At 36.1% G+C, this 24,848-nt stretch overlaps 1 protein-coding gene across 6 annotated transcripts in view; it reads right to left on the bottom strand.

The window, feature by feature from the left end:
• Positions 1-24,848, bottom strand: part of DMD (dystrophin) — a 971,087-nt gene that overhangs the window by 218,150 nt on the left and 728,089 nt on the right. For all 6 annotated transcript variants that reach the window (XM_050969735.1, XM_050969772.1, XM_050969742.1 and 3 more), the window contains one exon: positions 22,109-22,298. In XM_050969735.1, the coding sequence (XP_050825692.1) occupies positions 22,109-22,298 (190 nt within the window). The remainder of the gene's footprint in view (positions 1-22,108; positions 22,299-24,848) is intronic.

A 24,848-nucleotide genomic window follows, 5' to 3' on the forward strand; every position in this document is an offset into this window, starting at 1 on the left:
AAGGTGGCATGTACCCACAGCCTTTTACAACCCAACACCAGTAGTGATATTAACTCCAGAACTGAACATCCAGCTGTCTGGAAATGGATGGCAGAAGGAATATTTCTTAAAAAGTGTCTCCAGGGTCTCTGAGGTCCCAATTCTTGTGCATCCTGTCTAGCCTTGAATCTGTGAGCGTGGCACTAATGTAATGCTCAAATTTGTTTTATTTGACATCAGTCTGCCAGCATTCCATCACTTTTACTGAATCAAGATGCCAAAATATATACAATTATCTGATTAAGAAACTTGATTAGTGGAGCCTGTTTTACTTGTCATACTTAAATGAAGGAGAAGACCTAGCATCCTGCTTGGCAAATCAAGCAGTAGGTTCTGCTCACAAATTCTCCTGTAGCCTGGAGTTCTCATAGTCACTCACCACTCACACTGCCAGAAATGCCTTTCTAGAAAGGCCTCAGGCTCAACAAAGTTTTGCCAGTTTTGAGATGGGATTTTGATGAATGCCTTGGATGCCGGCAAACTGCACTCAAACACAAATCCTCCCCTAGGGACTGCAGCTTCACCAGCACATCCCTTCCTCAGCCTCTGCTACTTCCAGGTCACCTCAGGGTAAGGGGGACAAATGGCACCACTGAAGGCTGCTGGGTTTCTTCTGGAATTGAAAGTTCTGGAATTTGTGATTTCTTGTCCTGGTGAAGTTCTTAGGGATTACTAAAAGTCTTTGAAAGTGAGACGAGAAATCAATAAGCTCCAAAGCATGACCAATTTCAGGGTAATTTAGAGAACTTTTCATTCTGGTCTGATTCAGCCCAATATCAAACTGAGATTTTTCTTTGTGAATTGGAAATTCTGGGCTTTGGTCAGATTTTGAGGCCCAACCATACAAAAGGTACATTCTTTCAGAGCTGGGGTAGGATGTGAGCTGCTTTTTTTCCTTCTCTTCTTGCTCCCATTTGCTTACCATTGCATTCTGAGGTATGAGAAAGCAGAGAAGATAACCAAATTTTTTTTTTAATTATAGTATAAGATTCCTTATTCTCCAGAAACTTCCAAGATCATACTTAAATGGAAGGTCTCTAAAATGCTCTTCCAAAGCTAACATCTTTGTATGACAAAATTTGGCTTGAGGCTGATGCCAAGAAATTACATTCCATAGTTCATTCTGTGTCCTTCCTGATGGAAAGTGAAAAAACAAAAAAGGTATCTTAAGGTGTCTTTTAGATGTTTTAGAGCCATTTTGAGAGTTCCAATGCCTTCTTTGACTGTAGACAAAGACAATAAAACTGACAGTCACTGAAATGAAAGTCTGATTTCTAATCCATCTACTACTCTTTGTTTTTTTCTGTCCACCAAGACTGCTGTAATCACAACAATTTTAAGAGGGCTAAGATTTGGCTCAGCTCTACCTATCAAGGTGTGCTTGGAAAACATGAGTATAATGCTGCTTTTAATAGAAGTGCTCTTATTCAAAGAGCACAAGGTCTACATATCTCCTTAAAATAAGGCATGCAAACAACAGATGGCCAAGCATATGGTGTCTCACTTACAGATATAACCCAACAAAACTTTCAGAGCTGCTCAAAAAGTAGGCATGACCCAGGCAGCCTTGGGTCAACTGAGCAAACACAACTTGACAGCAGCCTTTTCTCACAGAAGAGCATCAACTGGCCAGCCCAGACAGGTGTGAGAGGTCTTGGTTCATGGACCAAAAAAAGTGAAATACAAAGGGTCAGCCCTTTCTGAATGCCACCAGAGCCACAGGGGCTATCAGAGTCCTGACACTTGGCACCAGCTGTAAAAACTGCCCAGAGCACAAACATGGCCAGGATCCTCTAACTGCTAGCACAGAAACTCTGCTCTTAGGCTGCTGCTCTGTTTTATTATTAATTAGGCATATCTGCAACTCCACAACAGCTGCAATGGTTATGCAGAGGAAGAGCTGGAGAGAGAAACCAGGAGAACTGCAAACAAATAAAATAGTCTTTCTTCCACTGTCTCATGTGACATAGCAGGAGTGAACATCTTTATGACAGACCTTTTAAAATGATTTTTCAAGCCTCCCTAATTTCTTTTCATTTGCCTTTATTACATGCTTAGTGTAAGCATGTGCACAAGCATGTGCATTTATGTAGTCAGTGAATGTTCCTTGAAAAGGATAAAGAACACTTTTTAATATTCAGAACTGAATTTAGCTCAGTCTGGTTTTATACCTAAGCAGCTTCTGGTTTTGATAATGGCATCCTTTTACTTAGAGGTCATGAGTTGTACTCACTGAAAATATAAATACACTACCAAATACACAAATGTTTTCCATTTTGCCTCTCAACTTTCCTTAATATAATTGTATCAGCTGTGGGAAACAGTCAATTTATATAGATTAGAAATGACTTTTCACCCCTCTAAAAGACAGTTGTCTTTTAAATGCAAGCCTCAGTACAGCTAACTTGTCCTCAGGACAAGGAAGTCAACACATGCTGGATGTCAGGTTTATTCCAGAAATCCAGGAATCTGAAGGTCATGGCCTTTAGCAAAAGGAGCATCTAATGCTGAATGAATATCTTGCACTAGCAGACAGCTGAGGTCTGTTGGATCTGTGCAGAGAACAGATTTCAAAGGAAGGAACCTGTTTTTGTGGCTGAGAAACAAGAATTCTCAGCGGAGACAAGGAGATTCTGGTTGCTGTTTAGGATAAACATAAAAATGTTTCCCATTGTGGAATTTCCCTTTGTACTTCCTTTTTAAAAAAGTAGAAATTCAGCTAAGGAGGATTTAATGCTGTCTTTTCAGATTATCCTGTCCTTGCAACTTCAATATTGGTGATACCTCTAAAAGAACACTAAAGTTATCTTATAATTCTTCAACTTTTTAACTTCAGTTCAGACATTGTTTATGTTTTATGGAAATTTGATATTTTGTAACAGCAAATAACTTTTTCTAGCAGCAGAGGGACCACAGCCACAGCAAATGGACAAGACTTTTCCATGTCCACAGCTACAGAAGGGATGAAATAAACCCACCAGAGTAAAGCCTGTGAAAAAGATAAAGAATTAGACACTTAATGGAGGAGATCCCAGTTCCAGATAAGAAGGTTGTAAATATAGAATGTGGATAAAAAATCAGATGTAGCTTTTTTGTAAGTGTCATTTTGTGAGCCACTTGAACCACTCAAAAGAGATCAGTTTTGCTGCCCCTTTTAGACTTAAAAATGTAACTAGAGCAATTAGGATGCTCTAGTTAATTATATATTCTTTGCTATGTCTTCAGATAATTTAGCTTCCTGGCAGAGTGGACATAAGAACAGCCTAGTAATAGAAGCCTTGATAATTCAAAATAAATGAAAAGAAATACATTACTGAGGGCAAAATTGGAGAGAATATATTTGAAATATATTTCTTGAGAACAAAGGTAAAGTGCACATTTCCCAAATATTTCAAGAAAATTCATTTATTTGCATCATATAAAGCACAAAAAACAAATTAGCTCATCATATAAAGAATATCCTCAAAGATGCCGAATGTTTATGGTTTAATTGCTAAATAAATTAGACTGCAAAAGTCTTTTTTTCTTCCTCTTTAAACTCAGAATTATTACTAATTGTGAAAAGTGATTTCCCTGTGTCTCCAATAAATCAGAAGCTATATTAAATAATTAAAAATAAGATAAATAGGGTACTACTTACACTAAAAATCTTACACTGCTTTTTCACTGCAATATTATCACTGCTTTTTATTCAGATACATGCTGCCTCTGAAATGCTAGGGTTGCCATTTTATCACTTTGCACATCAATTCCTTTTAGCTAAATATTTTTCTTCAGAGACCCTGGAGCTAGCACACATGTATGACACTCCCTTAATATTACAAAATCCAGAAAATGGGTAATTTTAAAGAGAATGTATTGAAATGGAAATATAACACTGAAAATATACAGTGTTAGTGCCTTTCTGAAACAGCACTGTTGCTATGGCAATTCTCAAATCTAGTATTTCCATGAGGAAGCTCTCTTCATTGAAAGAGCCTGAATTTATATCCACCTTCATATTTATATGCTCAATTACACTTCAGAAACAGCATAGGAAAGGTTTAGTTCTGCTTCCATAACTTTTAGTCAATTCTCTGAGTAGATGATTCTTAATATTTGGCTTCATAGTGTAAGATTCTGAGTGTCAAAATCAAGTTCCACTTCTACTTCTCCTGGAAATCAGTTGATACTGCCTTGGCAGCTTTTAGACATTCTGTCAACTCATATGGGAATAAATATAAATGAAGCTAATAGCTTTGTCCTTTAAAAATGGAAACACTACTACATTGAAGTTATTTCAATAGAGAAGTGTGCCTGTTAACTCATAATGGCAAAGAATGTGCATGCTAAAATCTTTCCTCTGGTGACCTCACAGTTTAATAACCCAGAGGAAATATCTCATCATAAAGGTATTTTAAAAGTAGGTTAATCATTATTAGTTTGTTGATAATTGACTGCAATTACATTAACCCAAGCACTTTGCATCACTCTAATGTATGTATAATAAACAGTTCAATAGGAATCTCACTGTGACACAGCATTAATTAATTTCTGCCTGTTGCAGAGTTACAGCTTTCCAATAGCCTCTGCAACAGTGGAGGAAATGTCAAATCTTTCTTATTTCAATGGCACTCATTATAACAGCATTACAAATACCATAGACTTCTACTGTGGGTGTATTCTGCAATTCTGGTGCTTCCAGCAAGGGAAAAAATCCCAAATGCTGAGCATGGTGAATGGGAACTCAACCCTTCTGAATACCCAAACCACCTTGCATTGTTCTGTCCAGTGCTGAAGACAGGCAGTGTCCCTTTAAGAAAGGAAATGAAAATACCTCAAAATTTTCTTTCCTTTCCTGCAAAAGTATAGCAAGCAATTCAAAGAAAAAGTAGTCAGACATAGGAAAAAAACTATGACTTGTAATACTAATTTTATAGCAGCAGTTTCAATTCTGACCCTCTAAAAGCAGGCTCTTGGGAAGGGCCTGACTAAAGTTAAGAAAACGCCCATAAATAAGTGACAGACCATAGATGCCAAAACACATGTTCCAACAGCTCAGACAGGATTATAGTCTTTAGTAAACTTCTGTACATTCAGTTCAAGGGGAAAAAAAACTACTTCTCACTGTTAAATTTCATGTTGTTTTTTTTTTCTACTAGGTATGATAAAATTACTCTTAACAGTCACATTTCCCCAAAAGTTTGTAAAGCAGAAGTTTCAGAATGCAGCATGATAGGTCTAGACACACATGGCTGTAAACATATAAAGAATTGCTAAAATACTCTTTGAAAAACCCTGCTTAGTGCTATCTCAGCTTTGGAATTCAGAAGTCAGCAAAAGAAGCATACAGGGATATTGCTTGCAGCTACCAACTCCAAAAAATGTACTGGGAATGCAGAAAAAAAAGTAGGAATTATTTCTTTATACTTTCAAATACAACATTCTGAATTGTTTAGCTATTTACTATACTACAGGGCACTTAAAAACTGGAGTTTATACTCTAGACCAAGGATTGGTTCTAGGGATGTTTTTATAACACAAGAATAATTGTGGCCCTGCTGAAGACAACTCAGACACAGGTAACTACAGAGACACCACACAACAATAAAACCACAGGTTCTTCATCTTAACTCTACTTTTGTGCAGTATTTTGGTATGCAAAAGTCATTTTGTTGAAATGGAACTAAAATGGTAGCTGTTATGTCTTTGCTGTGTTAGAGACAGGTTAATGACTGTATGAAAATTAATGAGTTAATTCTATAGTGCATATATAAAGCAATTTTAAGTTCAAAAATGTACAACTGATATGTGCTGGCTATCATGTCCCTTTTTGAAGATAAGTTCAATATAAAAGACATTGCCTTTCCAGTTATTACACAAAAATTAAGTGCTAGAGACAGATGGGGAATATTTATTTAGTCATTTATTAGCATCCCTAACCACCCTCCTCCTTTCACCAGCTTTTTTCTAGGCCTGAGTTAACTTTTATTTATTCCATCTTCATTCATCTGCTTCAGTCCTCCCCAGTTCTCTATAGCTTCTGGAAGAACACTTCAATAATAAGATATTAAACACCACTCTTGGTCTGTTGTGACTTCTTCCTTTCATTTAAGCACATTCAGGGACTTTCAAGAAGACTCCTGCTCTGTGAGTAAGACTGTGGAGTATATGAATACTGAATTATTGAAATCTTGGAAACACACTATCACCCTGATTGAGGGTAGGAGTTATGACTCAGAACTATGCCATCTTTTTATTTTGATTTAATCACAAAATCATAAAACAGAATATTAATTCACTGTATGTGTGCCATAAAATGATATTTCACTATAGCATGCAGATTAAAATTAATATATTTCCTAAAACCAAATCACCATAATGAAAATTATTCAACATGTTCCTATTAAATTTACTTTTAAATTCATTTATTGCCCTGAAAACCTTTAGTTTTGAACATATTTATTCCTGTCAAAGGAAGACAACCAGCTCTAAAAATAGCCCTAAATGATACATTTGGGGACTGAATGTAACCTGATTTAGTCTGGACAAGCCAAAATCTGAATCTTTATGCTCATCTGACCCTAGAATTAAAGCAAATGAGCTTTACAAGCTTTCAGAATCAATTTTCTAAAGTTAAGATAATCCTCTGTTGTCTAATTTTAATACCTGTTCTAGAAGTTAATCTTCTGATATTTTATCTGATTAGTTTAAACCATAAGACACTCACATGTTCATTGTACTTTTCAAAAAATTAATCCTGAGATAACTAGGAGAGCCTAGCAAAAAAGCCTCAGGAATCATGCTGAACACAGACCTCATGCAGCCATCCCATGCAAATATGATCTTCATTATAAAAGATTTCCTCACTGCTTAAAAAAGAAGTTATGATGTTGCTACTTTGCTGGCTCTTTACCCTCTTATAATAACAATTTTCCTGCCATATTAATGACAAATACATCATAATTATCTCTCTTCACCTTCAGCTAGAACAGCACAGAACAGCCCTTAATCTAATTGCATCTCTAAATTCCTGGGAAAACAGTCAATCATGGCAAAGAGTTGTTTGACTGCAAAACCAGTAATGATTCAAACAACTAAGGCTCTCACTGCCTCCATAATTCACAGATTCAGGAAAGCAACGCCATTGTAATATGAAACACTGAAATACTTTCTGGATAGCAAGATGAGTTTGTAACTTCTGATTTCCTTGGTCCTGTCAACTTTGCCAGCCCATTAACATTAAAATTGCTGCTGGCATCTGGTTCAAGTCCAGGCACCAGGTGAGTGGAAATCTCCACTTCATCTCAATAATGCCAGAAGACTGGTTCAGAGGTTGGGGAACATCAATTTGTTTTGTTTCCCCTCCACACCTGGCAGACCACATACATTCTTTAAAATCATAATACAATTAATCAGTGTGATGGTTTGGGAATGTAATGCAAAAGGAATTTTAAAAAATCCAATTTCAGAACTGCCAAATTTATTTAGTACAAGCAATGGTTTTAACTTAAGCTCAGGGAACCCCAGTCCTTGTTTTCTTCACAAATACTGAAGCACATATAAAACAAAACAAAAGTATGGCTGCTTGACAGAGCATGAAGTGCTAAGAATTTCATAACAACAGAATTTTCCAAATGTGTAAAGACAACCCCACTAATGACTAAGTGTATCCTTGGTACACTTGTTCAAACCAAACCAAGCCAAATCTGGGTCTCACAGAACTCACAGGCTGGAGTGTCAAATAGACCAACTTAAAAAAAAATTCCTGATTTTTTATTTTGAAAGGACAATTTCATGTCCTTGGAGTCTCATATCTACGTATATTTTTACTTTCTTTCTCCAAAACTGCTGCATCTTTTTGTTCTGCAAACATAAATATCACTGCTATTCTCTCTACCCACCCCAAGATGGGAAAGCCCTAAGAGCAGGCAAACAAGTATCCCAAAAATAAAGAGTAATATCAGCTACTCATATCAATTTATAACAACCATATCCCTAGGTGTGCATTTTTTTTGCATTTGCAGGACTAATTTACTCTGACAATATCTACACCAACATCAGCAAAATACTAAACAAGATTTGAACATTTGTTTCTACAATTTTTTCTTTCAGTGGTGCAAGTGCTAAGGCAAAATTTAAGGAACAAAGATGAAAAAAAAAAAAGAAGAAAGACTATGACTTTTGCAGTTGTTTTAACTCAAAATAGGTGTCAAAAGTGTAGCACAAAAAAACTTAAAATAGAACAGTATTTCTCTGTGCCTGAAAAGGGAGATGAATAGGGAATTGTTTAAATTTATTCTCTCTCCATTCATTAATATTCCATGAGACAATTATGATAAACTCAAAATAATTTATTTAAATTACAAAATAATTTTAGCAAATAAATTCACTCTGTAGAACATGCTGAAACAATTTATTAACACCATTTATTATCCCTAACAAGAGCAGCATCACTTAGTTTGTTACAGAAGCCATATAGCATTGCTTCTTTTCTGCCCAAGTGGATGTGTAGCTCCTGAAGTAAGATTTCCTAAGTATAACACAATTTCAGACATTTATTTTCAGAAAATATGATCCTGAAGACAGCCAAATGTAAACAGATTTTTTGTTTGGTTGTCCAGGTGTGAGTCAGCAACAAGAGTAATCTTTTGGGAAAATACAAATTTCTCTCTTCTACTTCCCTCATTTACTAAAACACCCAAACCTAAAAGGACTGGGAATAACCCAAACCAACTGCACACCATCACCTTCTACAAAACAGTGGGAAGCAAGTGGCATGGGAATGCTGTGACTGCAAATTCTGGAAAGCATCCAAGATTTCCCAGGAGCATCTGTGGCACAGTTTCTTTTCTCAGCACTGCCTGCTGCAGAGCAGTAACTCCTGAAGGCCTGGAGGAAGGCACAACTGAGCCCAACACTCTGAAAAACTTGCAAACATTTTATCTTCATGACTGTAAGTATCATCAACAACATTCCAGAAGAAATGATGTTTTATTTTCTAATAGCTCTGTTCTTGAAATCAGCTTGCTCAGTGTCAGCTCTGTATTATAGACATATCCTAGAAGTGAAACCTAGAATACATCTGGGAGACTGACAGCCAGATGTAGACACTGTATTCTAGAGCTAAATACAGAGAAAATCATAGGCATGAACATGTGCATGTACAGCAAGTTGATTATACATCTAAAGAATGTACTAAATTTCTAAAGAATTTCAAATAAAGATTCTTATTTCATTGGTCCACAGCATGGAGAATTATAAACTAACATAGCAAGAAGCTTACTAGGTGACATTCACAAATGCTTCATCAATAAATCTTGCTTAATGTATCTAGCAACAAAAACAACGAAGAAAAGGGTAACATTTCTACCTGTCTTGCACAAGAAAATTACAAAATCACAAGATTACTAAATCACCAAGAAATGCCCTGGAAAATAACAATTTCTTGGCTCTTCCACTTCTCAGTTGTAAATCAGCATTCACAAGGCATCTTTCAGAATCATAATCAGAAATCTCAGATAAGGAGAGGAAAAATCCCAAATGCATGATGGTATCACTAGAGGTATTCTGTACTGTATTTCTGTGGCTCATCACTACTTAAAGGGAAAAAAAAAGGGGTTATAGATTATTCCTTCCATAAAATTAAGTATCAAAAGACTCATTACCATTAGAGCAATAAAGAGCATCTTTGTTAATTTCTAAGATATCTGTCTGTCAATGGTTTAAAATATCTTAAATAATTTTATTTCCGGTGGATAAGACAGAAAAAACATGAGTAATTTCAGGCCCAGCTCCTGCCTGTGAAGTATGGTATAACATGGTTTCTGCACACCTTGAATGGTAAAACACCTCTTTAAATTAATGTAAGCAGGAAACAGAGAGGCTGCAGAGGAATAAGTCTGCAGCAATCCAGGCTTGAAGCTCAATTGGATTATTTCAAAGGGATGGAACTGCCATGTGTAAGATACCTTGGAAAAAAAGACCTAAGCAGAAGGAATGTTTTTAGCACCCCAGGCAACAAAGAGCTGCATAGAAAATATCCTGTACAATCCATGGGGACAGTAAAATACAAAGCCAAGCCAAAAACAAGACAAAAGATGCTCTTTCCATACAGTGCAAAATTACAGATATTTTAGTAAGGTGGGTGATACTATCAGCATCTCTATCACAACTCACAGAATTATTTTCTACTCTTGAGACCCCTTCCAATCACTCGTGTATGTGGAATATCCTGACCTCAAACTCAGCACCTAGAGCTGGTACTTGCAGGGTATCAATGAAATTCACTTTTCACTTCATTACCACAGCACTTGAGATGTGAGAGGCTTCAATTCCAGCCAACTGTCTTGCCCAAGCTCCTCACAGAAATATAAATAGATGTTTAACTTTCAAAGGATCCAGACTGTGCTTTCTTTTCTGTGCAGTTTTTTGAAGTTTTGAGATCATCTGTTTTATGTAATGTAGCTGCAAAAATATTGCCTCTGAGTTAGCTCTGCAATAATTCACTCTTGCTACAGCAATGATTGAGTAAACAGAAGCTTCTACCAGAGGCATTCTTTTCTATTATTTATTGTAATATTTTTTCATAATTTAATGAGAAAAATGTAAAAGCAATATTTTCACCCTTTCATGTTAAATTAATTTACAGTGCTATAAGCCATAATGAAAACAGAGAAATCATCAGCAAAACAGCATGCTAATAAAGACAGATTTCTACAAAGTTTCTTAACTAAACTCATAAAATAATTTTTTCTATTTCTGTCAGGTCCAGCTTGTCTCTATTTGTTCTCAAGTATTGAGACATACAGTGAAAATTACACAACAATGAAAAAGCAGAAACTACATAAGAACATAGAACTTAAGAAGAAGAAATATTTTAGGTAAATCTGATTTATATTAGCATATATTCTAAATATCTCACATATTATGTGGAAATCTCAATCTCCAGCCTTGTGTGGTAAAGATCTTAGAAATAAACTCATAAAATATTTAAATTAGTTAAGTAGCCTCAAAATTAAAATAAAATAAAATAAATGATTTAAATATACTCATAGTTTCTCTCCCTTTCCTCCATCTCACCCAAACACCTGGGTGAAGAGTTTCTGTCCTGAGTCAGTCACAATAGGTGTTGCCATTCTGTAAAATTCCTTTTGCTATCACAGCACTTGAGTGTCCCAGGATGAGGCTCTGTGCAAGGAACTGGTGGCTGTGGAAATGCTGCTGTGAGTTTGCTCCTAGGACACCACGCGGGATTTCTGCTTCCACACCCCATCACAGAGCTGGATTTAAACTGGCAAATGCTGAATTCACCTGAGGCACTGCGAGCCCCACAGCACCTGGGGGTAAAACTGTGTGCTCAGCATCCAGCAGGAAACACAAGAAAATGAAACAACAAGCTGTCACTTCCAGCTCCCCTTGCAGAAATCACATTTTTTGGGGGTATTTTTCGGGTGGTGCTAACCCTCCACAGTATTCCACGTCTCATAAATCAAAGGTTAAAATAAAATGACTAATTTTTTTTTTTTTTAAGCAAATCAACAAACTGGGATTTAAACATTGCTGCAACTCTTACTCACGAGGCAAAGAATTACAATATCACAGTTAAAATGAGAAAGAGATGATCCGTTCAGGCTAATGCACTGTTGTGACTGTAATAGGTGTAACATAAGTGAGAACAGGTTTATTTCATAGCTTTGATCTCACAGCTTCCAGCAGGTTTCCAGGTTCTGGAAAGAAAGGATTTGCCACTTCATTTATAGATCAGGGAAATACACTTTGATATAACCAGTACAAAAAAATAGCAGGACAACTGTAAGCTTTTCCCAGCAAAAGACCTTTGAAGTTCAACAATGAAATTAAGTGACTCAGTCTTCTGGGTTTTGTACTTAGTCCTCTACAAAGTGTGTCTTGCTATTCTGTTTTGTTGAGCTATGAAGTAGATGCAAAAAAAAAAAACAACCAGTTATTAAAATTGTGTCCAATCTAGCAGACTGAGGTAGAAATTAAAATTAGGTAGGTTTAATATAGTAGACAATGTATGGTATTTCTGGGGAGAATTTAATTTATATCTTTAATCTGCTTAGTTACTAGTTGATCCTCACATTTCCTCCATTGTCAAATTTCACCTAAAACCTGTAATATCAGATTCAGATACCAGAAATTAATATTCTGGCACTAATAAAAAGAAGTCACACAGTCTCTTTTTCAGGTTAATTCATATATTTCACGACAAATTATCAGTGTAACCTAAGTTCTTTTTGACTGACACATTTTTTTTCAATCAAGCTGCTATGAGCTATGAAGACTTCTAACGTGAAAAAATTACACAAAGTAAGAAAATAAAAATGTTCATCTTCAGAACTGATTAATATGCATGCTTCTTGGTGCCTATGCCTCTTTTGGTTTTGCATTATCTTTTGAACTACACAGACAGTACAGAGATGAAGATATTAATTCTAATTTGAGTCCAGACATTTTTCTCTAACATACCAGTGTTTCTGATGACTCTTAGTGCATAATACTAAATCCAACCTAAATAAAAATATGATGAGCAATGTATTATTTTCTCTGCTATAATTTTTCATAAATACTGTGTTCTGTTTAAGATGTGCAATCTGGTCAGTTGAAAGCTGCTAATTTAATGAGGCAAAAATGGACAGATAAATTGCTGTTCTCTCCTGCTATTTTTACAGCCTCTTCCACCTCTATTCTGATTCAGAAGAGTTTTTCCCAGCAGAAGGGTAAACTACTCTTATTTTAGGCACTAACAACCCATTTTATATAGAAAGGAAACATAAAGGACAGAAAGCATTAACACTTTCCCACCTGGTGACAACAGAGGCAAGACAAGCCAGAGCAACATCAGGCATAAACATTTCTCAGAGAGTCAGAGAAAAAAACCTAAACTAATATCACTGTCTCAACACTATGAGACATTTGTGTGGGCAGGAGGGTCAGCAGAAGACACAGCTTAAAACCTGGAGTGATCTGGCAGAAGACATTTTCTAGACACATTTCCACATCTCTTCTATCTATGACTAAATTCCTGGTCATCATTTTGGGGAAAAGTGATTTCAGCAGTCTGAGTTTCCATCTTGTTTCTTGTTTCTCTTCATTGCCTCATGGGCAATTGCATGATTTAGAAGTATACAGAGTGATAGGATCTATGTGGAACTATAAACTCTTTAACCTATAAAAGATCACCAAATGAAGTGGAAAAAACCCTATAAAACCCCTACCACATTTACACATGAGAGAGAGAGCACACCCATGGTTTACACTGAGTTTAGGCAGCTAGTGTAGTCAGTGAGTGATTTAGCTACTTCTCCTAGGCTGTCTCTAAGTCAGAGGAGAGGAATGTTTCTCCAGGAAGCAAACAGCCCCAGCTTAGCTGGATTAAACTGCCCTTTGGAAGTGCTTCCCTCTTATCTTCATCTGTGAAGAACTGGGAAGACAAAGAATTGCAACCAAGCTGAGCTCAGTGGCAAAACCTCCTGCAGCAAAACACATTCAGAAACAGCTCTTGGACATTTCTCCATGGTGTGAGGAGGTACAAACACAGATGCTCTGGCATTGCTAAGGAGGGGAAGAAAATGGGATAACTGCATTTGACCAGCTGTATAACTTTCTAGATTTCAGCAGCCCTTAGCAGGAACTTAAACTGCTCACACACCATTAACACTTAAAAGTAGGTGTCAGAAGTTGACTCTACATCACCTGCAGTAAGAATTCCTGTAAGAACAGGTGGCAGATACACAAAAATCTTGGTTTTTGGCCTCTAAATAATTTTAAGGCAGACAAAACACTGGAGAGAGGACAGTACTGCATTCCTCTAATCTGGTTACTCAGTACATGGAACTGATACCTGGATACAAACAGCAGAGCTTGTGTCTGCTTGCACCAGTGTTTACATCCTGCCAACTTCACCTGAAGAAAATTCACATATCTGAAAAAACCCACATAGCCTGCAAGGTGACCAGGTTATCTGGATAAACCCAAACCCACATGAGAATATATATGAAGCATAATAGAATGTATATATAAATGCATTAAAATATAAAAGAAGAATTTATAGAATTTATGAGCTTATATCTGATTTCCAGTGTCATAGGCTCTAAATAAAGTCCCTCATCTCATGAGAAACAGCTCAATAGTGCTATATTAGGGTACTTGGTGGGCATCAAATTACCTTCCCCTCATAAAAATATACATAAAATCAGAGAATTGACAACAAAAAAATAGCAATTACAAGCCCTAGAAAGAGTACAAAGTAGCAATATATTTTCATTACATTATTTGAACTCTGAAAATGAAATTATTTAATAACAATTTCAGAGAAGTTAAGCCCAAATCTAGTTACATTAACTGAGACAAAATACAGTAAAGTTATGACAAGTAACCATAAATTAAGGCTGGATTTTCTGAATTCTCAAACATGAATTTTAACAAAATGGAAAATCCTGAACACCAGTTTTCAATCTCCTAACCATTTAATACAGCACTGCCACAGTGAAGGGCAAATATCCCCTTCCAGAAAGTTGCTGATGTTATCAGTGATAATGGGTGAAGCACCCATGGAATCACTGCAAAATGGGCTGAAATATTAATTCTGTACTAACAGCCCAAAAAATAGTCCTTGGATTCATGAGTGGGATAAATGGAAGTTTATGTGGTGAACATCAATACAATGGAATCATCCACTCAAGAGAGAAAACCTACAAAATTAAATGGAATCCAATGAAAATAAATGATTCAAATGAAAAATGTGGCATGCAAGGAGAAATGACATGTGGAGCTTTGTGCTGACAGAAGACATGCAAATTTTTGTCAGCAGTTGAAAGAGAGAAAGTGTAAACTTCTGACAGAAAATGAAATGGGACACTTGGAACAGAAAAGTTACTTTTGCCAAACATTGTCAAAAGTAGATAGTGGGAGTTGCTACAGTAAACAACTTCTGCACAGCGCATATACAGAACAGCTACTATTGGGAAAAAGTGTAAATTCACATCCAGAAAACCCGTGACATGGCAGCTATATTCTCCTAAAACGGGAAATTTGGATTTGGAGGCACTTCGTAGAAGACAACAATTTTTCTCAGTCCTATCTGAAAACCTTTCACAAAGCCAGTACAACTTTTCTCTGGAAATGATTTGTACTTTTCTTTTATTCCTTATTTGTATTCTATGCAGGTCACTGACTTCTTACATATTCAGGAAGATATTTGCCCTAAGCCAAAATTAATACTTTTCCTCAGTTATTCACTGGGCAATTTATCCCTTTTACATTAACATGTTAATAATCACAATACAATCATTTTTTCTTTTTGCCTGCCTTGGGAAAATACATATTTGGTCTCACAAATGAAAACTTATGTGCTCTTTAGCCAAGGGTATTGAACAGTCTGGTAGGAGGCACAGATACCCTTTTAAACCCATAATCAGGATATATTAAAGGCTACCACTGGATTTGTGCCTAGTTTTTACTGATTATTCACTTTTCAAATAAATGTGCTATAAATAAATACAATAAAAAGGGTACAGAAGAAGTAAATGACAGATTAGACTGCACTAGTAAATACTGATGGTCATGGGAAAGGCAGAAGTCTTCAAAGTTCTGGTAACCACTCAGTCTAATTCCTGCCACTTCCAATAGATGGGCTACAGTGAAATAGGACATATACTTCCACAGATTATGAGAAAGTCCATCCATCCCTTCTTTGGGTGTGCAAGAGCCTGCTTTAGAAAAGCTTACACAAAGAGTGATGGGGCATCCTGTGGAAATGGTAAGATTAGGAGAAAATGCAGGAATTGGAACTTGCTCAGAATAATGGCAAACCATCTTATCCCTTCCATTACATTTCTACTTGGGATTTTTCCCATGCTCTCCTCTAATAATCTTACTCAACAAAACAGAATCTCACACTTCATGCTACAAAAGCTTTTCCCATCTAACCTGTGTTTGAAAACCTGTGTTTAAAGCTGGTAGGGTTTGAATGCTGATCTACAAATGAAAAATTAGGACTATCCCTCTGGTATGCTCAATAAACTTTTACAGAGGAAATACATAAATCAACCAAGTGAGAATATACTAGGTTATTTAGCACTATGTGGATTGGATTTTTGTTCTACCATGATTATGAGAACATATGCAAATGAGAAATTAAAAGAAATTTATGCTATTATTTGGAGACATCTACTTTATCTGTGAGATTTCTGACAATCGAGAGCTGTTTATTTTCACAAGAATAAGTTTTAAGAGTCGCATTCTAGTATGAGAGAACAAGATCTCTTGATAAAACAAACCTTTTACCTCCCAAAAGAAAATTTATGCTGATAAGGGTTTTTTCTTTTAAGTTCAGAAACAGGGAGGGCAGAAGCAGAATACCCATTAATGAATCAACTCATAGGCAAACTGCAATACATTTCTATTTTTTATGATACAGACCATCCAGACTAAACAAACTGAAAAAAAAAATACTCGATAAAAAGTAATGACATCTACTATCTGGTTTATTGCTGACTTCTCTTTGATCTCCAGCTAAGAAGAACAGTTGTATTATCATTATCTCTGCTGAGAATCAGCACCTGAATCTCCTATGAAAGTATTCAGTATTTGATACTTGCTGTTAACAACAAAGGAACATTAATTCCCTTCCTTGTGACTGCTAATTGCAAGACTGAAAAATTTGTGACCATGTGTTTTCAAAATAATATTAACCAACACTCTAAAAAATCCACCCTAAGGAAAAAAATCACTCTGAGATGCTATCGAGACTTTTCTCAGATTAGGTTGTAAGAGCACTTGTTTTAAAACTCAAGAATTTTGGAATTTCTCTTCTATTACTCAGTGGAATAAGGTGGCACTGACAGCTATTATTCTATTCCAGGTACTGTAGAACAGATTCTATTTTAGAATTGGCAAAAGTTAGTATAAAAGGCAAAAATGGAGAATTAAACTTTTTTTTAAAAACAGATAAGGGAAGAAGATTATATGTTATTTTAAAAAAGTTTTCAGGGAACAATTATAAGCAGAAGTGACTGAAAAAGTATTTCAGAATGAAAAAGTGCTTCAGAACAGAGAATGGAAGTACTTGAAAATTCGTTAATATTTTTTAGTAAATTCAAGTGAAATGAGCAAGAATATTACAAATACATTCTCTTTTCTATGTTACAGAGATTTATCATCTAATCCATAAATCATTCACAAAATGAACTGTGTTGGACAATAATATATAAATTATATTTGGAATAAATTTGGAAGCAATGTTTTATTTCTCAAAGAACCTATCCTGATAAATAATTGAGAAGTGTCAGGAATAGGTGTCTAACTCAGCTTTTTACTGCTGTAAAAAACCAGCTGCCTGGACATTTTAAAAACAAGTGAGCACCTTGAAGAATTGATAGGAATGGAAGAGACAAGAGCAACTTGTTTGCTCTTCATGCCCCTCAGATGATGTTTTCAGATAAAAAGATCACCAGGAGGAAATAAGAGTACTGCCCATACTGTATATTCTGAGGTATAACGTGAGGCACTGCATATTTTTCATATTGGGAGCAGCAAAACTCCTGACTCTAATGGAAAACTACTTAGGTTATAGGCTAAGTGAGCATGAAGGAGGCAATAAAAATAAATCTGCTATGTATTTCATGCTGAAGTATTAACCTTGCTTCATTTATCATATTCTGGCATACTTTTAGTCAGGTCTATACTACTAATAATTTTTCAGTCATCATAGATTATTTCAAAAACACTTTTTAAGCTGTGTATATAGTACAAAAACATTTTCCAGTTACTGTTTACCGAGGTGTCACATGCAGTATTTGTCAGATTTCAGTGAAAAAAGTCTGTGATTATATTCGTCTACAGGCTTAATATTAACTGATTGCATTCACAAAGTAACAGGATAAATCCACCCTAGCTTCAAAAGTCTATCTAATATCACATAAGCTGCATAAAGTGTCACGTACAATTATTGCTAAATAGACAATACTTTTCTAGACAGACCAGAAAAGTACTTCATAATCAGAGAATTCTTAAGGTTGGAAAAAACCTCAAAAATAATCAAGTCCAACCATTAACCTAACATCACCAATTTCACCACTAAACCATGTCCCTAAGTAACATGGGATCCAAGGATTGTGACTCAACTAATTCCCTGGGAAACTAGTGCTTGTTCCAATATTTGACAACTTTTACTTTGAGAAAATTTTTCCTAATACCAAATCTAAACATGCCTAGGCACAGCTGAGGCCATTTCCTCTCAGGAGAAGAGACCAACTCCCATCTCACTACAACCTCCTATCAGCTGAAAGCCTGAGCTTCCTTTTCTCCAATCTAAACACCACCAGCTCCCTCAGTCACTCCTCATAAAACAGGACTGGGCCCAGTGCTGAGCCCTGGGAACATCCCTGGTGTCTGAACCCAGCTGGATGTGACTCCATTCCCCACCACTCCCTGGGCCTGGCCCCACAGCCAGTGTTTTACCCAGCAAAGAGCACACCCATCCAAGCCATGAGCAGTTGGTTTCTTAAGGAGAATGCTGTGGAAGCTCTTTTCCACACAATTCAGGAACCTCCTAGACTGCTTCTTCTCTGTGGCGTTTCTGCATTTCCAGAGGACATCTGGTAAGTTGAAGTTCCCCAAGAGAAAAAGGTCTAGTGACTATGAGACTTCACCCATTTGCTCATAGAATATTTTATCTTTCTCTTCGTCCCGGTGGGAGATCTATAACAGACTCCCACCAGAATATCTGCCTTGCTGGACTTCCCCTGGTTTTTAACCAAAACCACTCAACCCTGCTGGCACCAGCATCAAGCTCTAGACAGTCAAAACACTCCCTTCCATCCAGGGCTGTCAGACCACCTCAACTTCCTTGCCTGTCTCTTCTGAGGGATTTAAAGCCATCCACTGCACACTCCAGGCATGCAAGTCATCCATATCTCTGTGATGGCAACTGTGCCATGGTGTTCCAGCTGCCCAATGGGTTCCAGTTCCTCCTGTTGGTTGTCCCTGTTGTGTGCATGAGTGCAGGTGGATGTTGGGCTATAGATCCCCCACCTTTCTGCAGGGAGAAGCCCTAATTCCTGTATGACCACTCTCAGGTGCTTCCACAGTGTCTGACTCATCAATAACTCCTGTATCTTTGCAGCCACAAGGATCTCCAGCCCTTACCTCCACTGAGCTGTCGGACCAAAGGACCTCACTAGCACATCATCCCCCAAATATTCTGTCCCCAGCCTTGTCTCTGGTGAACCTGGTTTTATATCTTTCTCCCTTCAAATCCAGTTTACTCTTCATTAAACACAGATAACTCCTGTGCAAAGATCCCTTTCCCCCTTTGGGACAGGTGTACCCCATCTGTCACCAGCAGACCTGGTGTCATGTAAACCGACCCACAATTATAATTAACACAGTTGAGAGTTTGTATCACAAGAAGTATGAAAGCAGAAAGCGAAATTAATTTTCATCTCCTTCATATGGTTACTTAACAAACCAGGCCTCATGAGGACACATGATGTATTTCAACTAGAAAAAAAAAAAAAAGAAGCAGCACATAATTACACAACTCCTTGGAGTAACGGGTTTGTATCCTTGAAAATTCTCCAGAAAGTATTCTAACTGTGTGAATCACCTCAACTATTACACTGCTGTCAGTTCAGACAAATGATGCATGCAAATACATGTTTGTGCAAACAAACAGGGTGCTTATAATGCAACATTTTAATATAATTACATCATCAGGTAATTAGAATGTGCAGTTATATAAGTCTCACCTTTCTCCTTCTGCTACTGAATGAACTGCTAACTACTAAGGAAAGATTAATCTTTATTAGTGACAATTGAGTTAATGGTTTCTGAACATGAAAAGGAAAACAAATGCCTAAAACGTGATATTTTCCTAGACAAGCAACTGCTGCTACATAAAAAGTTTCTGTACAGCAAGTCATTATTTTCCTAATTGTTTAAAGGAATAAGATAGAGTTTGAGAGCATAAAGCAGGAAGCCAATGGATCACTAAAAGTGAGATAAATCTCTGTAGTGACAAGGATACAAAGCTACTACTGAACTCAGAAACTTATGTTTGTCATTATTTGTGTGGAAAATTATTTATCAAAATGCTGGTTTACAACTAGTAATTAAAAATATCAGATAAAAATCAGAAATTTTAGCATTTCAAGAGTCCTAGTGACTTTTTTCACATTATTCAATTCTATGGAACTGTGTAAAGAGCAAGAGAGAGACTGTAGATCTAAATCCATTTGTTATATTTGACCATAACTTTTATGCATTCTAATAAACCCAGGGAATCAAAGTTTCCTTCCAAAGACTCATGAAGCACTGGTATTTAATAAGAAAGCACCATTTTATTTTACCTCCTAGGATCTGAATTCAGCCTGGTTGGTGAGAGAAAAAAAAAGAAAAAAAAGATTTCATAAGGAAAAAAAAGTAAGTTGGAAAATTCTAATTCTGACTGAAAGAATTTAGGATTTTTTCTATGCTGGGGTAGGACTTGCAATTTTACTACACACACTGAGTGATAACAAACCATATTGAGGACATGGACTGTATTTGAATATGCCTGTTTTGATACATATACAATGTACATAGTGAGTTTCTTGGAATATACTGATTCTCAATCTTTGCCTGATGTGTTATGTAGAAGTATATTTCTGACCCTCAATACAGAGTTAAAAAAAGGCTTATCACTATTTAGGCTTTATGTGGCTGATTGTATGCATTAGTGAGCAATAACCCCTTTCCAAAAAGAACAAAAATACATACTTCAGAGACTTCTGTGACTTAGTAAAGCTACTTTTTCTCTGAATCTTTTATATGCATAAACTGTGTGCAAGCTACACATTTATGTCATGTTCTTGCTTTTCATCTTTATACATCAAAGTGAATTGTGAGAGAGAACTCCCACAAGCAGGGTGTGAAGCCTGAAAGAATCAATGCAGCAATACCTGAGAAACAGAATGAAAAGCCATACTCTCTTTCCTGATCATTCAGCTGGCATCATAAAATTGTTCTATTGATGAAATTGTCCTACATTACCCATTTTTAGAAAATAGATAGACAATATTTGTACCACTATCAGGAAAATGTACCTGTTTGAACAAAAAGCTTTCACAATAAAAACTTGATAGAGAGTGCTGGGTTATGACTACTGCAAATATTACCCATCATAATAAATGAATTTATTTTGCAGCTGAGAATTCTTGAAATACTATATAAATTTACTCCCTTTTTTTTTAATCACTTATAGCTAAATTTTTCACAGTATGTTTTTCGTCATTAAATACACTAAGGCATAGAGTATCCAGGGACTTAAATCTCCTGTTTTGAACTTCCTGTCAAAATCAAAATAATGCATTATGAGTCAAATTTTTTCACTGAAAAGGTCACTGAGCTTTGGAAGAGGCTGCCCAGGGCAGGGGCTGAGTCAGCATCCCTGGAGCTACTAAAAGATGTGTAGATGTGGCACTTGAGGACATGGTTTAGTGATGGCCGTGGCAGTTCTGGGTTGATGGTTGACTTGATGATCTTAAAGGTCTTCCCCAACTGAACTCTTATATGATTCTATCACTACTGGAATAAAGGGTCCTGCCTTCCAAACACCCAATCAACCTCATATTTAAGAAATTTAAGACCTCAAGCAGATGTATCTGTATTCCTCTCAATAACTGTAGTGAAGAAAACTCAATGGAAGTAAAACAACATAGTTCAACAGCTCCATCTCAACTAATTAATTTTCTTTCTCCCCAGGATTCTCTGGAACAATAAATACAATATTATCTTTCTTTAAGATTTTTTTCTCCCCAGAGGAAAATAACTGTATGAGAACTGTCCAGGCATTTACTATGAAAATTTGCATCGTTATCTCTTTTTATTACTGCAATGGTGCGTGTTGACAATAGACTCCCAAATTACCATTTCTACATGTATTTGAAAGTAATGGAGAAAAACTAATTCAGTTAAGCTACAAAGAATAAACTTGATGTGAATTATATAACTTCTATAAATATCAGATATGCTTAATAAACTCTCATGCTTGTCAAATGTCTCTATACTGAAGTGCTTGGCTTACCTGCCACTGTTTCATGAGGTCCCGAACCGTTTTGGCATCCTCCAGTGTCTTCTCCTTGTGTGTAGCATCCTGTAGGACATTTGCAGTTGTTTCAGCTTCTGTAAGCCAAGCAAGGAACTTTTCGAGATCCAGGTAGAATTGCTGCAACATTCTTAGGGCTGATTCCAGAGCTGCTTCACGTTCACAAACCCTGCAGAAGTACAAATAATCAAATACAGTGCTCTTTGGAAGAAAACAAACCTTAATCATTAAATCCAAATATAAAAAAGACACACAAAATATTTTTCATGTACCAGTCAAGGTAACTTTGCTGATTCATTAGCTACAGATCTTGTACTGTATGTCTGGCAGGTAGGGTTCTTTTTTATGTTTTCATCTGAGAAGTAGTAAAGGGAATCGGTCTGACACAAAATTAAGCAAAAGCCCTTCTTTCAAAGTACTATGCCTAAAATATGCACAATGGAAAATCAGAAGTAACTCCCTGGTTTTGTTTTAATAAAAGATTACTTTTTTACACTACAGTGGAAATACTTGTTTATTTTTAGAAATCACAAAATAGTTCCTGACCACTGCATGATACAATAAATTCAATGATTAATTTTTACTACTTGAAACATTTGGAGATTGTGTTCAATTTCTTAAGCTCTTATAACATTAAAGGTTGTGGTGGGCTTTTTTTTTAATGTATTATTATTTTTAATTTGAATGTGATAAATTTCAAGGATGATCTTTATCAGTTACAGGATAAAGTACAATTTTTAAAGACAAAGGCTATATTATCTTTGGCGAAGGTCTAACTCAGATAAGAAAAGAGCACTAAAGGTTTCAGCAACTCTGGTGCTGAAAAAAACATTAAAGCAGATCTGTGTTATATCAGCATTCATGTGCAATGTAGGTGTCATGTATTCACTGATATTTTTGCTTTGAACTTGAGCAAAATATGGATTTAGAAACATGAGCAACTAAGTATGACATTATTATTAGCACAAATCTGTCAAGGTTACTTACCTATTGTATTACATGAATATTTGTTTAACATCAACATGATACCTAAATAATTTTTTAAGATCTGAAAATACTTACTAAGGTCATTTGGTAATGTGCATTACTTCAAGTGGAATGAATGCACTTTGAATCACACCTATGTTGAGTCTACACATCTGTGGTGGTCTTCATCTATCTCAACAGATTTCCTGCCCAGTTACTTAGGGAGAGACAAGGATTCTAGCAGACTAGAATCTAGCTAGACTAGATTCTAGCAGACATAACTTCCCAAGTTGTAACTAATCAGAGGAAATGAAATTTCCAAGTGCTGACTTCTCTTTCTAACCCTGTTTCCTGTCGTGAAGGGGTTGTATTCCTTGTAAGTGATATCATCCTAAACCCCTAAATAATGGAAGTGAGAAAAGAAAAAAAACCTATCACAAGTTTGCCAAGTGGCACTGACTTAACAAGTTTTTTGACAAGCATATAGTTAAATTGCAGCAGAGGATAGTAAGAACAGAAAAAGTCAGTCAGAGTACAGGCAAGGACAACCACTACAGGAAAAAAAATGTCCTCCCTGAGAGACTAATGTTACAAGAACTGCCATATTTTTATTAAATTTTTGATCCTTTGACATCTTATTTGCTTTTTCCAACCATTTTGTTAAAAATAGGACTTATTTTTCATTCAAAAACCAAGAAAGCTATTGAATGCCTCACTACAAACTCATCCATCAGGGCTTTTTAAAGCTAAAAAATGGACTGGATTTTCACCTTAGTTGCACCTGTTGCCACCTACAAGAACTCTCCAGATCATGGCACTGCTTAGGCTGCATTAGAATGTGTCCCCAGGGGGCTGTCAGTAGGAAACACTCAGCTGCAGAATAGTGAACATGGATCTCTTCCCCAGCTTTATTCTACAGGGGCATAAACAGGGCTCGTGGTCAGGCTACACTTCTAACTTAATATAACTGCAATGAAAGAATTTGCTGTTCCTTTTTTTAAGCTAAAGATTAATTACATAGAAATGATACCTAAAGATACTAGCAATATACATTAAATGATAATAAGACACAGAAAATCTTTTACCTGGAAAAGTCTGTATTGACCTATTTACCACTTTTAGCTCAAAAGCGGCATTACATTTATTCAACACTTGGAAATGGAATAAAATTGCATGATCTAAATGTATTTCTTTCCAGTTCTTTAGAGCACAATTCTAAGATATGCTTTATAGCATTATTCTAATTCAATTTACAGTGTGCAGCATGGTAGTTAATAGCCTTTGCAAAATCACATAAAACATTTTTTTTCTCATGCAGTTCCTTCATAATATGAAAGGTACATTTTTAACTACTGTACACCTGGATTCCTATAAATACATAGCAATGCTCCAAAAATAACAACATTCTGCAAATACACAGTGAGATTTTGAAAAAAACAAAACACAAGCACAGATATGAAAAAGATATTTAAAGGGAGAGCGATTTGAAGGATTACTCAAAGTCAGAATTAGTGTTTTAGAGAAACTCTGGGACTTCATGGAAAAATATAACATTTTATTGATCTGGGCAAAAAATGAAGTTTTTATCAGGAAGAATCTTCTGGCACTTCTATGACATACAGAAATCTTATGGTACATAATTCTTTCAGTCTACAGAAATGTGTTTTTTTATAAGCATACTAATACCATAATTCCACCAGAAAATATGCAGTGCTTTGCATTCTAAATTTTGGTACAGCTAACATGCAATAAA

This window comes from Serinus canaria, chromosome 1, assembly GCF_022539315.1.
Source record: "Serinus canaria isolate serCan28SL12 chromosome 1, serCan2020, whole genome shotgun sequence".
In the NCBI taxonomy this organism is placed as follows: Eukaryota; Metazoa; Chordata; class Aves; order Passeriformes; family Fringillidae; genus Serinus; species Serinus canaria.